We start from the raw sequence: 13,737 nt of genomic DNA on the forward strand, positions 1-13,737 counted from the left end.
CGCTGTGGTGTTGTGTTTTGTTTGGGTTGTCCCCTCCCAACCAAGACCAATCGACCATCCCCCCCCGTCAGTGACAGTTTATCGCTTTTCCACACAAAATAATGAAGATCCCATAAAAAGAAGGAAAAATATGGCCCCTGCAATGAAAGCCAAGTGTGCAGTGTAAAAATCAAATTAAATGACCTTTCACCCCAACATTTATTGATGGGTTTTAATGGCAGCAGGTGTTGTCACAGGGGATATTTGACAACGCGTAAATCAAAGCACAATTACAGGTGCGAGGGACAGTGAGAGGGACAGTTGGGGGCCAAAGACCTCGTCTTCCTTTTTTTTTTTTTTTGCCCCGCTCAACTTCTTGCCTCTTAACTATCACCGCCACTCTGATTTAGAGGCGCGCTGATCATCCAAGCAAAGTCAGAAATTTGAGCCCATGACAGGGTAGTTTTTACCCAGACACTTCTTCATCTTTTTCCCTCTGTGATATTGCCGGAGCTGCATCATCTCACCCCACCTCCTCCACAACTCTCAAGGTCACTTCTGGTTGACAAACTACTCCGGGCTTTATAATGCCATGAGGCCTTGAACCAATATAAGCTGTTTTTTTTAAACCACTGACCTAGCAGAGCTGCAGAGCATTATGCTTAATTGACCTGGGATGAAATGTAGTGTGAAATTTGTAGCTGCAGGGTTTTTCATTCACCTGAATGAATTACTCAACATTCACTTAAGGCACACCGTAGACACACACAGCCATATGTTGCTCATCCCCTGCTGTTTAAACTGTCACACACTTATTATCTGTGGTGTTTTACCTCAAACAGCACAAACACCTGTGTACATGATGCACATGTGTGCGTATAGAAAACTGTCAATCATTGATTTGAACACTCACCATTATACCAGCATGAACATATTGATAAATGTACTGTTATGCACACTAACTTCCCACCATCATTTTCCATGCTTTCTCACACTAAAGCCAGACTGAGAAATCAGTTGTGTCGATATATTAGCTTACTGCAAATATATAAGTATCTGAGCATATAATGGCTAATAAATTCATTTCATAATTTGTCCAGAGAGGACTGTGAACTTCACAACGTTGCTGTCAATGCACACTGTGGAAACAATTCTTAAAAAAAGTATGTTTTTTTTAATGCAGTTTTTATATATATCTGCAGTATCCCAGTAGTGTATGTATTTAGTGTGAACATGCTATTTTCTCAAGACCTTCTAAAAATATTTTCCCACATTTCTGCATGATGATGTTACTAAATATAAACCACCCAGGTTGACAGATGAGTTGGCGTTGCTATTTGGAAAAACCCACAAAATAATGCAGATGGAGTAGCACTTTAAAATAATAGAAAAGGTGATTTAAATGTTTTAACCCTGTCCAAAAGTAAAAGTACTCCAATTCCAACAAAGGTGGGGCATTGTATAAATGTAAATAAAATCAAGAGTGGAATGATTTGCAGAAACCTTTTGACCTGTATTCAACTGAACACACTACAAAGAGAAGATATTTAATGCTCAAACTGATTACTTGAATTTGTTGCCTGCAATGCGTTTCAGTAAAGTTGGTACAGGGGCTTTAGCCCAGAGGTCACAACATCCATGATTTCTAAAAAAAACACTTTCAAATGTGGGCTCGTCAGGCCACAGCACACTTTTACACTTTGCGTCAATCCGTCTCAGATGAGCTCAGGCCCAGAGAAGTCTGCTGCGTTTCTGGATGTTGTTGATATATGGCTCTCACTTTGCATTGCAGTCTTAACTGGCATTTGTTGATGCAAAGAGTTTAACCTGAGCCAGACCATAGAACAGTGCCAGAAATCATATCAAATCACACAAGATTAGTAGAATACAGCTGTTAAAAAAATAATATTAACACACTGGTATCAGCTGATATGCAAAGTTCAGGTATTAGAGATTTAGTTTTAAAACTCAACTATCAATATTGTGATCAGCCTCAAAAATCCATTATCGGTCAGGCTATAACACACACACGCACACACACACTAGAGGAAGGTATCAGAGGGTGGATGGTGAGACGGGGTGTACAGTGGAGCGTGGGGTTGCATCCCCTGCTCAGCCATCCCTCATCCACAGTGTGTGAGTCTCTCCTGTGACCCCGGCTCTGTGAGTTTGATGAATGCAGCACATCTGCCCTCCTGAACCACTGAGACTCCGTCTGGGAGGCCCCTCTGCCTGGAAGTAATGGCCACTGTTCTACACCACTGACACATAATCACACACACACACACACACACACACAAACACAAGGAGCGTCATCCTGAAGGCACATGCTGGACTTTGGCTTATTTATACATGTGTACTCAACAGTGCTGTGAAGACAAACAACGCATACACAGTCAGACATGTACAACATAAATATGTCAGCGCAGATGGAAGACTGTAGTTACCTTCCACTGATATAATAATATTCACATGACATCCACCCCCCCTCCTCCCATGTCTACACTTTGTGAGGACGTCCTTCCAAATATTACCCATGTGCACCACGTCATCTCCGTTGATATTTCATCATGTAGCAATCAACATATTGCTGCATGTAATACACCAATGTAATGTCATTAACGTCAGGCTGTCTATACAGCCGCTGTCAGACGCGTACCGCCTAGGATGAGGTCTTCACCAGGCCATAATTGTAGCCCGGTGTTTGAAACATGTACAATAGCCCAATTTACCACTAAACAAACATGTCTCGGCTTCATCTCCATGTCTTCCTGTCTGAAAGGAAAGGGCGGGGCTAGCGCGAGGTCCTCCGGGGGTTGCCGGGAAACGTCGCTGTCAGTCTCTCAGGGAGGCAGTCATGCAGGTGCCCAAGCTACCTGTTCATCTTGCAGATAATTAATGTGTACAAGAAGCCGCTAATTGCACTTTTCACTAATGATTTATGGGTTTTGTGAAAGGGGGGAAATTGGGGGACGTGTGTGTGTACACTCTAGTGAGTGAGTACAGCTGGGTGAGGAGACATGATTGATGAAGAGTGTGTGGATGCACTGTCAGTGTGGAAAGATAGACCCCTGGTAGGACAGGGCTAGTGACACACACACACACACAACTGGCCAAGTGCTGGCAATTGTTGCCAGTGTAGGGATTGTGGAAATAAGTAAATAAACCCAAAGAAGAAGAAGAAGAAGGGTATTGATTTTTATCAGACATCAAATTAAAAGTTCTAGTGAAAAATTGTTCATTGTTGAGCCACATTCCCTGTGACAGGCTAGATTTTCTAAAGCCTGAAAGCAGACACAAGAGGAGGAGCAGAGATCTGGATTCCACTTAAATTATATTATGCTGAAAGGTTATTATAGAACTTTTGTCCAGTGATGCCAAAAATAAACTGCCTACCACAGTTTTAAACTGAATCGTCCCTGAATTGTCCTGGCATGTGTTCTTTTGTTGGGGAAATCCTGCTTATGTTTCAAAATACAAAAGTTTGAAGCCTAAATAGACACTGTTTGGACCGTCTCTTAATCATAAAAACTGTTCAACAGGACCCAGAACTGCTCAGAGGCCTGCAATGTTTGTGTCAACCAACCTATAGAGAGGAATATGTGAACTGTAAGAATGTAAAGCAGAGCAGAGCTAAAAAAAAGAGCAGAAAAAAGCCACTTAAACATCTCTCCTCATCTGCCTCCCTTTGTTTTTGTCTTTCCACAGCTTTTAGAGTATGACAGAGAGCTGTCGGTGTTCAAGGATCGGCTGCATGAACTTGAGATCTCTTTCCCACCCAGGTATGGAGCCATTTTACATTACATGACAACCATGTATTCATTCTACTGACACCTACGTTAGAAATGATGTTTTGCTACTGTCTGGCTACAATGATATCAGGTCAGGTCAGGCTAAGGTTTCATGATTGTGACGGCCCTGATGTGAACTAACTGTTGGATTAGCATGAAATTTTATACAGATATTTCATTGTCACTACTGAATTTGGTTATCACCTGACTTTTCCTGTGGTGCCACTAGAGTTGCACATTTTGTGCATTGCTTAACCAACAGTTTTGCATGTTAACAGGCAATAATTAATCAGCAATCATTAATAAGATACAAACATGCATGTCATTTTCACAGTTTGAGTTTTCAAACATTTGCAGCAGCACATTAGTTATGTGAAACATTAATTTATAAAGTACAAACAGTTTAAACAAACAGAAATGACTGCTGTTGTACACTGAAAACCTGTGAGCTCCAGAGAAATGAAACAGTTCAGTTCTTAACGGCAAGTAATAAATTAATGATTAATCATCAACATCCCCAAGTTTCACTGTGAGGCTGTCATTTTTGTTTTTTAATGAAATGACTCATCAACTGTTGAATGGGTCACTTTGCAGTTTGATGCAGACATCCATGATCTTTATTAACTTGAAGGATGACGGGTGCAGCTGAACCTTTCAGCTTTGTTTCAGTGCATTTTTTCATCAGTCATAAGGATTTAAAATGGGATATTTAGCCTAAGAAAATTTCCTCTCATAAAGAAAGACTTAATCCTTCATCTTATTTGAAAAAATAAAAATCAGCAAATTCAGAGATGGGTGGTTTTCTCTGGACAGTAACAAAATGACAGAATAAAGACTACATAAATAGAGGAAACCCTGAAGTTTAAGTGTTCACCCACACGGGACAATCGGATGTTGGTAAATGCTCTAACTATGCTCACCAGATCTTTACCATAAGGACTCATTATTAATATGTAAAATCACAAGGAGTCAGTCACACCCTTATTGTCCAAAATGGTTTTATGAAAGCTGTTGGATCTGTGTTTGATGGGTATCAGTCGTTAAGTATGATTGGATGTGGTCCCAAACTGCTCCCATGTGAATGTTTTTTCATGTGTGTGCATGTGTGCGTGATGCTGCGTGAACGCTTTGGGCAGCATTGATATTCCGTCTCAGTGGGACTTGGGGGAGACTGGAGCGGGTGGTCTCCTCTCCTCTTCCTCAAACAAATGCATTTGCAATTAGCCCTTTCAGAGGAGAGGGAGGGCAAACACGCGGCCGGCGTGGAAATATGTTTCGGGAGCAGCGCGTTAATGGCGCTTGACCTTTGCCGTCGGTTGTGACTCAATCAGTGCAGATAATGAAACGCTGTAATCAAACAATAATTACTTGATAAACTGCTCTAGTGGCAGGCGCAGGGCGGCGGGGGATTTTAGTGTGTGTGTGTGAGAGAGAGCGCTTGAGATACATAGAGCTATCAAAGCATGTGTGTGTATGTATGAGTGGCTTTCAGTGTGTGTGTGTGAGTGCATGTGTCAAGGTTCTGCCAGTCCCTGTTTTTTAAATGACTCTGTGTCTTAATCAGGGACCCCATTTACATCACTTTGCATAAGTGACAGGTGGATTTATTGTCCTTTTACACTGGCTGACTTTTGCACCTATCCATATAATACTGAATCATCTCTCCACAGGGAGGAATGAATGTGCTGCTGTGGAAGAATACAAATGATTTCCTCATACTTGAGGTGATGATGAATCAAATAGATGAAACCCAGGAGCAGCATATGAAATTTGATTTGATCTACTCTGTGCGCGCGACAAACCACATCATTGTCAGCCTTGTAATGGGTAGCAGTGGCCTAGTTAAACTTAAACAACCCCCTCCTCCCACTTCACACATAACACACACCCCACACACATATACTGGCACCCCTCCCCCTGTCAGGTCTGCCTTGTGCTCCTTGAGCAATCAAGCTTCAGCGATTGTTCTCCATCACATAGCCTGCTCCGGACCAGCCCCTCGCCATCTGTGAGGTTATTACTCTTTTTAATGCGGGCCATCAGAACACACCCGCACTGACACACACACTCATGCACGCACACGGCTCACTTTTGTTCAGATCTATAAATCAATACTAGTCACAAACATTTAATCTGCAAGTTAATTCGGCCTGTTGTCCTCCGGTGGATAAGAAGTTGTCACAAAATGAGACACGCTGTCAAGGATGAACTGAGGATTAGATAAGACAAAGCAACTGATGCACATACGCAGCATTAGCAACAATGCAGAAAATTGTATCTCTAGCCTTTTATTTTTAATAGGTAACTACAGCTGAAGTGTCACTGGCTAGCAGCTTTTTATTGTTTTAGCAGACATATCTCTGTAGGGCTGATGTAAACCAAAGAAAATCTTTTCTAATGCCAAATTCAACAGGATATGACCTACAAAATGTAAACAATAAAACAACATATAACGTGACAAAACTTAAAGCTTTCAGGTTTAAAGTCTGGTCACAGATAGCTGATAACTTTATAGATCTGCCACTGAGCTTGAGCAGTTACCAGGCGTGTTGATAAAGCAGTCAGGTTAATTAAAATCCACACACATGTTGTCATCAAAAATAAACGTGTGTCCTCTGAGGCTGCAGCTTGATGTAGCGATTTGTCCTGGTACTTTGACACGGTGTCAATTAATTTGAAGCTGAGAAAATGTTCAGTTATATAGCCTGTCGTTCAAATACATCAGGTCTGCATATGTCCCATCCTCCTACAATAATGGATTAAAAAGCCCTTCTGTCCTTATTAAAGTAAGACCAGCAACTGTCCAGCCAATGAGAATTTGATCAGACAAGAGCGTATTGACCAACCAATCGACCATCACACACATGAATTCTCCCCCTGCATCGTTGCAGGGGCTGCGAGCTGTAAAATGCATATCTCCTTACTTTCAAAAAGTCGTCTGTCAAAGTTGGCCATGACAAGTGTAAGTGTTTGGGCACCGGGGTGAGGAATTTGCCCGGGCCTTGTCACAGTTGGACCTGGAGCCAGTCGGCTGCTGCAGGACAACTCGCACACTCAGACACAGGAGCCCGTGTGTTGTTACTAGTTTTCTCAAATAGTTTATGGGAGCGAAAGGATGAGTCTGTTAATCAGAGGCCAATCATTTATTTACGCACAGTTTCTCCTGTGCTTAATGCATGAGACTGCAACAAGCCATTAGGTCATTATCTTTGCAAAGGCTGCAGCATGGCCATTTGACTGAGAATAATGGTAAGTTTTACTATACATTATGGTACTTTTGATTTCATATTAGGAATGGCATAACTACGGTAATATCCCCTAAAACATACTAAGGCACCAGTAACTTATTCATGTATTTTGATTGATTTAGGGGAAAGCTTTTAGTACTCCTCTGATCTGATTTCTTTGCCCTTTTTTTGCACAAGATCGATGCAAAAATTGAATCGGGACCCCAGCTTCAGGAGGAAATGCAGTGGACAATGAGGGAGCAGTGGAAGAATGCATTCTGCCTGTAACATGGTTACTGGGAATAGGCTTTGAGGGAGATTTTGAGTGACATCAGACCAGCAGTACAACTCCATCAGTGAACAAATCATGAGTGATTTCAGAGCAGGGACATGGTGTGGAAGTCCCATGGGTCTGTTTGTGGGAGAAAGAAGCCATAGCACAGATGTATACAGTGCGTAACATCCGGGTACTAGTGAGGTAAAGCTGCTATTACCAAAAACACTACAGGTTTCTATTATGCATGTTCACATATGGGGGTCTATGGAAGGGCATCTTGGAAATTTGGGGAATTTTGTGATAGCTGTTGTCTCCCCTCTGTTCTGATGCACAGTCCATGTATACAGTCCTTGTGGTCTTGGTCAGATGATAAAATTTACGTGGCATATATTTATCTTTTGACTTATTTATGGATACATGCACCAGTCTGAAGGATATAATGTTAAAGTGAGAACACTCAGTCCAAAAATGGTCAAAGGTAAAAGGTTTTTGACAACAAACATGGTGACACTGGAAGCGGTTTTTAAAATGTACCTCTTGAGAAGGAGGCCAGAACAGAGGCAGTGTTGTAGATGATGATGGTCAGTGCCGCCATTAAATACATCACAGCATGTGAACTACTTCATCATGTCCAGTAGTCATGTGTTGCTGCTGCACTGCCCCCCGACAGTGTGCAAAATGTGCACATATATAGATAAAATGACTGCAGAGTATGGACAGAGGAGTCCATCTGTATCCATATGTAATAGACATGACATGATTTCAGTTCTAAATTGAAAGTGTCAGAAATGAGTTCAGTTGAAAATCTATCTTTTTAAAGAAGAATTTGAAAATGTTCAGATCTGTTGATCTGAACAATGTCATAACCATCAGTGCTAAAAAATATATGTTTAAATCGAAAATTTAATCCAATCATGACCTTAAAATTGAGAGACAAATCAAATTGTGGATTTGGAGAGCTGTGACGCCCCTTGTATCTGAGGTGAAATGAGTCGACAGCCATGCTAGCAGTTCTGTCAGGTCATACTTAGGTAGACTGATCCTTTGAGCTAAATGCTAAAGTCAGCATACTAACATGCTCTCTGTGGCAATGCTAACTTGTTGACGTTTAGCAGGTATGTCAACGATGTTCACTTTCTTAGTTTAGCATGTTAGCTTGTTAACAAATTTCACACATGCTAGGAAATTTTGACAAAAGACAGTTAAGATTCATCTTCTGGGGACATGGATGTCTGTTCAAAATGTCAATCCATCCAGTACTCTTACTGCTACATGGACACAAAATATAATTTGAACTAGAAAAGAGCACTTGACCTGTTGGACTGCCATCAACCTAAAAATGCACAGTGTGGGAATTCACTAGCACAGTGCAAACATACATACGCTCCGCCACGTATTTTTTCCCATTAATTCCAATGCTTAGCCGAACCTTTCATTAAATACACGTAGAGGGAATGATGGGAAGGTGCTAGAGGGAAGTGCATGGCTCCAGTCCCATGAGTCTGTGTTTGTCAAGTCTAGACATGGAAAGAAGCAGAGCAGGGCCCTGGGGTCAGGAGGTGAGGCCAGCAAGGAGGCAGAAACCGATAAACAGTTGTGTTTTCAGTGTTCAGGAAGCACCCTGGGACCAACCTTGGCACGTTAGCATACGTTTTCCAAAGCCGCGGGTCCGCTAGGACAAGCCAAAAAGTGACTTGCCTGCTGGGGAAAGCTACAACATTCACACTGTCATGAAAGAGGAAGCTGATGCCAGGCAGAATGACTTTGCCCTTCAGATGAGAGAAAATTTTGGTCAAGTGACACAAATGGCTACCTGCCAGTTCCTCAATGACTGTTAATAAGTACATATGAGAGAATTGTCAGAGCAGTGGAGAATTCCTCGAGACTCGTTTTGAGCTCATAGGAAGTGCTCACACAGATGGCTCTCCTATATACAGTAACAGGCTTTGTTCTGTGAATAACACTACACACAACACCCCTGGCCACTGAAGGCCTGTGCAAGTGATGTCACCCTCTCTGCATGTGTATTTGACTGTGAATACATTAGTCCTGTAGCTCCGCTGTTTGCATCCTACATGAACAAGCCTTCTTGTTCTCCGCTCCGTGAGCAGCCATGCTACACTGGAGTAGAGGCGCGTGACTCCATTTAAGGAGCACCACAGATGTTCTTTAACGACAACGTTTGGTTAAAGCACTGCGTCCGAGTCGCTGTAAGTGTGTGGCTCGTGTTGGCTGAGCACGGCCACAGGATTCAGTGTTACAGGCTAATCTACTGAACAGGAACATTGTTTTACAACCATCAGCGCATCCATCATTCTAACGACTAGAAGAGAGCCTGTGAAAATGATGAGGGGCCATTGTGGTGATAATAGCTGAAGATTGTCCACTGTCTTGTGTCATTGCCTCTTGTCTGAGATGATGCCACTGAGAGGGAGGCTTTGTTCAAAACAATCTTACATGGAGAGGATTAAATGGATGCCATCTGTGTCTTCTTGTCTTCATTTAGAGCAGCTAAAGGCAGAACATGTCATAGCTGAACCCCAGCAGGCTGTGAGCCATGAGCTACTGATGGCATTTCACTCTGTTTGTACTGCACTATGCCAATGTTGTGCCTGTGAGCCTCCCAGCTCTACAAACTGAAGCAAACATTCAGCTTTATTGATAGCATTTGGCTGATCTTTTTGAATCTCTGCATGTGTGTGTGTGTGTGTGTGTATGTTGTGTTTTGCCAAGCCTCCCCTGACAACGGCAAACAAACATAGCTGTAGAGGCGGCGAGTCGTTCGAAACCCACAGTTTCTGACTTTTTAGCCAATCCCAGACCGGCAATGGCCACTCCAACATCCCATGATGCTTTTTACCACCACTGACCTCATGCCACTGATACTATGACTCTTATCTTTGGCTTCCTGCCCTACCTATACTCTGAAGTTTATATTGCCCTCATTAAATACTGAGCACCCAAACAGCCCACTGTTTGGCCTGTCACTTATTTGTCATTGTGATAGAACAAGGTAATAGCTTTTGTTGGGGAGATAAGAGAAAGTGGGACAAGGAAGTCTGGCCTGGGGCAATTCATGCAAGGACGATTCCCGGTCCTGGGGATGCAGGTTGGTTTCCTGGCCTAAAAACAAAATCGTAACACTCATTTAACATACAGCTTCTCCTTGTTTGAATACTTCCAAAAGCTTGTTGTTGAAGACGCAGCAGCTTGTATAGTACAGTAACGTATGTCACAACAGCCTCTCCCTCTGTCGGGTAGGGCTGAGTGACACACTATAGGCAGGGCCTGTGCTCACCTCACCAGTTCTTACTGTTGCAAGACAAACAAGCTGACACCAGCGGAACACATGTGAGTAATGTGTCAGCAGCCAGGTCAAACATTAAACCCCAAACCGAGCATGAATGAATGATCTCTCGATGGGTGCTAGAGGGTCTCGCTGTGCAACCGTACACACATGTATCATCTCAGGTGTGGTCAGCAACACAAAAGGATGGAGGAACAAGCAGGAAAACACTATTCTGATGTCTAATTTACACAAGAGTTGATGGCTGTAAAAAATTGTAAGACTAGACAGGCTAGACACCCAGCATGACAACTTCCAGTCATCAGACCATCTGATATCTCAAACTCTCCTCATGTCACTTTTTCACTTGAGCGCTTTCATTGCATGTAACCTTTTCATGTTACACTACAGTAAATTAAATTAATTTAAACTTGGCCTCTCGCATGTATAATATGCACTTGCAGCACTGAGCAGATGGTTTAGCTCTGTTACATTTGTACATTGTCTGTGCACCTGCTGGACAGCTAAATAAAGAGATGATTTTCCCTATTTTATATTGTGTATTAATCATACCATTATACACTATATGCTAATCCGTATAGTATGCTGTGTTTTTTTCAATTAGTATATAAGTAGTCAACATACTTCACCATTCTTGCTAACAGAAAATGATAAACGTCAGTCAAACTGTGACTATCTTTCTGTTTTGGGAGATTAGCAGCTCCTTCATGTCCTTTGTCCATTGCATTTTGGGAGAATAATGTTCATCAATGGCACACTCAACTTGAGACTATCTTGCAATGGGATCAGACCAGTTGGGACGCCCATCAATATGTTGATTTGTGGCTCACGACTGCATCGTGCACTAACAAAATCTGTCCACGGACAGACAGACATAGGACCGAGGAATTAGGAAGGATTTAGTTTTTTTAGACTATATGTTGACTGTTTTGATTATGCTGGGTTTTGATTGCCTTGGTTCTCTTTCGTTGATTTTTACAATGTGAGCACATTATGTTTTTAAAAGCTGCTCAGAATAAATTTGTAGTGTAGAACTGGAACACAGCTTTATACTCTTTACAACACTGTTTAAAAAGATTGGATCTGGCAAATTACTCAATTACTGCATCCGTTAGCATTATGTTAGGGGACCTTAAAAAAGATCATGAACCCTGTGATAATGAAGACAAGTCCAAATCTGTCTTTTCTCTGTCATGACATACTGTATATGAACGTCATAGATGTTGAGTACTAGCAGTAAAAAAAATCCAAGCCATTTGGCTCTGGTACTTTAATTAAGTGCAGCAAGTGTGATGTGCATGTAGTTTCTAAATGTCTGCAAGGGATCTTAAACTGAAACAGAACCAGAACATTTGACTCAATAGCATCCCAGGCTGGACAAAGTAGCAGCGTGGCAGCTATTTCACCTGTAATTGCATGACTTTCACCAATTCAAGCCTGTTTTCTTACTGTTAGATCTATGTCTTGTGTTTTGAGCCAACCAAAGGTCATTCATGGCTAGAATTTGTAATTATTAATGTTTTTTAATTTTTACAATTCTCAGTAACCTTGCACACTACACGTGCAGCATCATTACTGATAATGATGCTGCACGTGTAGTGTGTAAAACTGTCACATACACTGCTGGTAAAGCAGTGTATGTTGCTATTTCTATGTATATCTGTGTGTGTGTGGATACCTTGAAGTGCAGCTCCCCCTTCTATACAGGTACACAATTGTTGGAGTTATCAGCTTGGCCCATTAATTAGTGTAATTAGTCTTGCTGCGGGCAATAAGAGTCTGATATGAGCTGACGGCCTCCAGCCCACACGCCCTCTTGGACCGTTTACCTTCCCCGATAAGTTTGTGAGCTTGCTAATCGGACACATTAATCACTTTGGCCCCAGCGCGCCATTCGACTGTTTGCTGTTGCATTAAGACTTGTTATCTCTATTGGAGCCAACGGAGGGTGCGGTAAAACAGAGAGCGGAACAACCTATACCTGCACACACAGGGACACAGAATGGTCCTTTAATGGCCATTGTTGAGTATTTTTAATCAGCTTTTACAATGGCTGGCTGTCATCAAAAATGACTGAACGATAGCAAAGTTTTGTTGTTGAAGTGCTCGGGGAAGTCCGCTATCAGGCGGGAGTTCATTGTTTGAAGGAGGTGAGGGGGAAAACTTGATTTTCTCTCAATCTCTTTAACACCAAAATGACCCCAGGCTTGTTAGTCAATAAAGCTATAACAGAGTCCCTGATAGGAGGATTGTTCGCAGGCTGTTTAAGGCCAGGGACCGTCCCTCAGGAAGCGGCAGTATTCAGGCCACCCTGAAGTCGAGCAGCTCCACAAGCCCTTTGAAGACTTTGCTCTTTTCCACCCTCACTTTGCCTCTTTCTGTCTGATCCGTCTTTATCCCCTCTCTTCTGCCTCCCTGTCTATCTCTGTTTCACTCATCCTATTCTTCATGCTCCCTTTTATCCCAGGATCACTTCTTTAGCCCTTTGATTAGCATACCAAAACCTCCATGCATTTCCCCCACAGTTTAAGTGCTATTAATGCTAATTGGAGGCAGGGAACTTCTCTAAGTAGCTTTCTTGCAGGTCTGTTTGTACACCTGGTAGGGGGGCTCGGTGTGTGTGTGTGTGCGTGTCTTTGGGGGGGTGGGGTGGGGGGTGAGATGCTCAGTGTGCTGGTAGGCCAACACATATATATCTGCTTATGTACATGGATGTCCTTTATTCTTAGTATGATCTGGCGAAAATTCCACAATAACCTTTCAGCAGGTTGTAACTCAAGTGGTCTAAGAGAAAACTAGAATTATACACCTGTTCTAGGCTCTGTTTTTAGGCTTCAGAAAATCTAGCTGGTGACGGGAAACTTTGGTCAATCACAGGTCATTTTAGAGAGTGGGTGTTCCTACAAATGCAGATGAAGAAGCACATCCCTCCAGATGGTAAAAACCCAATTCAGTGGAAGGAAATCCTGCAGAAAATATAAACATGTGAACATGTCCCGGCTCCACACAGAACGTTGGGCTCATTTTGTTCGATGTCATAGCACTTGTAACAGTGTAGAGTAACTTTTGAGGGGGTACAGTGGTCCCGCTCATCTCACTGTTAGATGGCGTTGCAGCTGCCTCTTAAGCCTGGGACACTCTGTGTCATGGCGAGAT

General features: G+C 42.4%; 1 protein-coding gene across 2 annotated transcripts in view; it reads left to right on the plus strand.

The window, feature by feature from the left end:
* Positions 1-13,737, plus strand: part of inpp5a (inositol polyphosphate-5-phosphatase A) — a 169,951-nt gene that overhangs the window by 146,403 nt on the left and 9,811 nt on the right. For both annotated transcript variants that reach the window (XM_084735789.1, XM_084735790.1), the window contains exon 12: positions 3,688-3,761. In XM_084735789.1, the coding sequence (XP_084591915.1) occupies positions 3,688-3,761 (74 nt within the window). The remainder of the gene's footprint in view (positions 1-3,687; positions 3,762-13,737) is intronic.

This window comes from Lutjanus erythropterus, chromosome 14 (assembly GCF_056507025.1).
Source record: "Lutjanus erythropterus isolate fLutEry1 chromosome 14, fLutEry1.hap2, whole genome shotgun sequence".
Lineage (NCBI taxonomy): Eukaryota > Metazoa > Chordata > Actinopteri > Lutjaniformes > Lutjanidae > Lutjanus > Lutjanus erythropterus.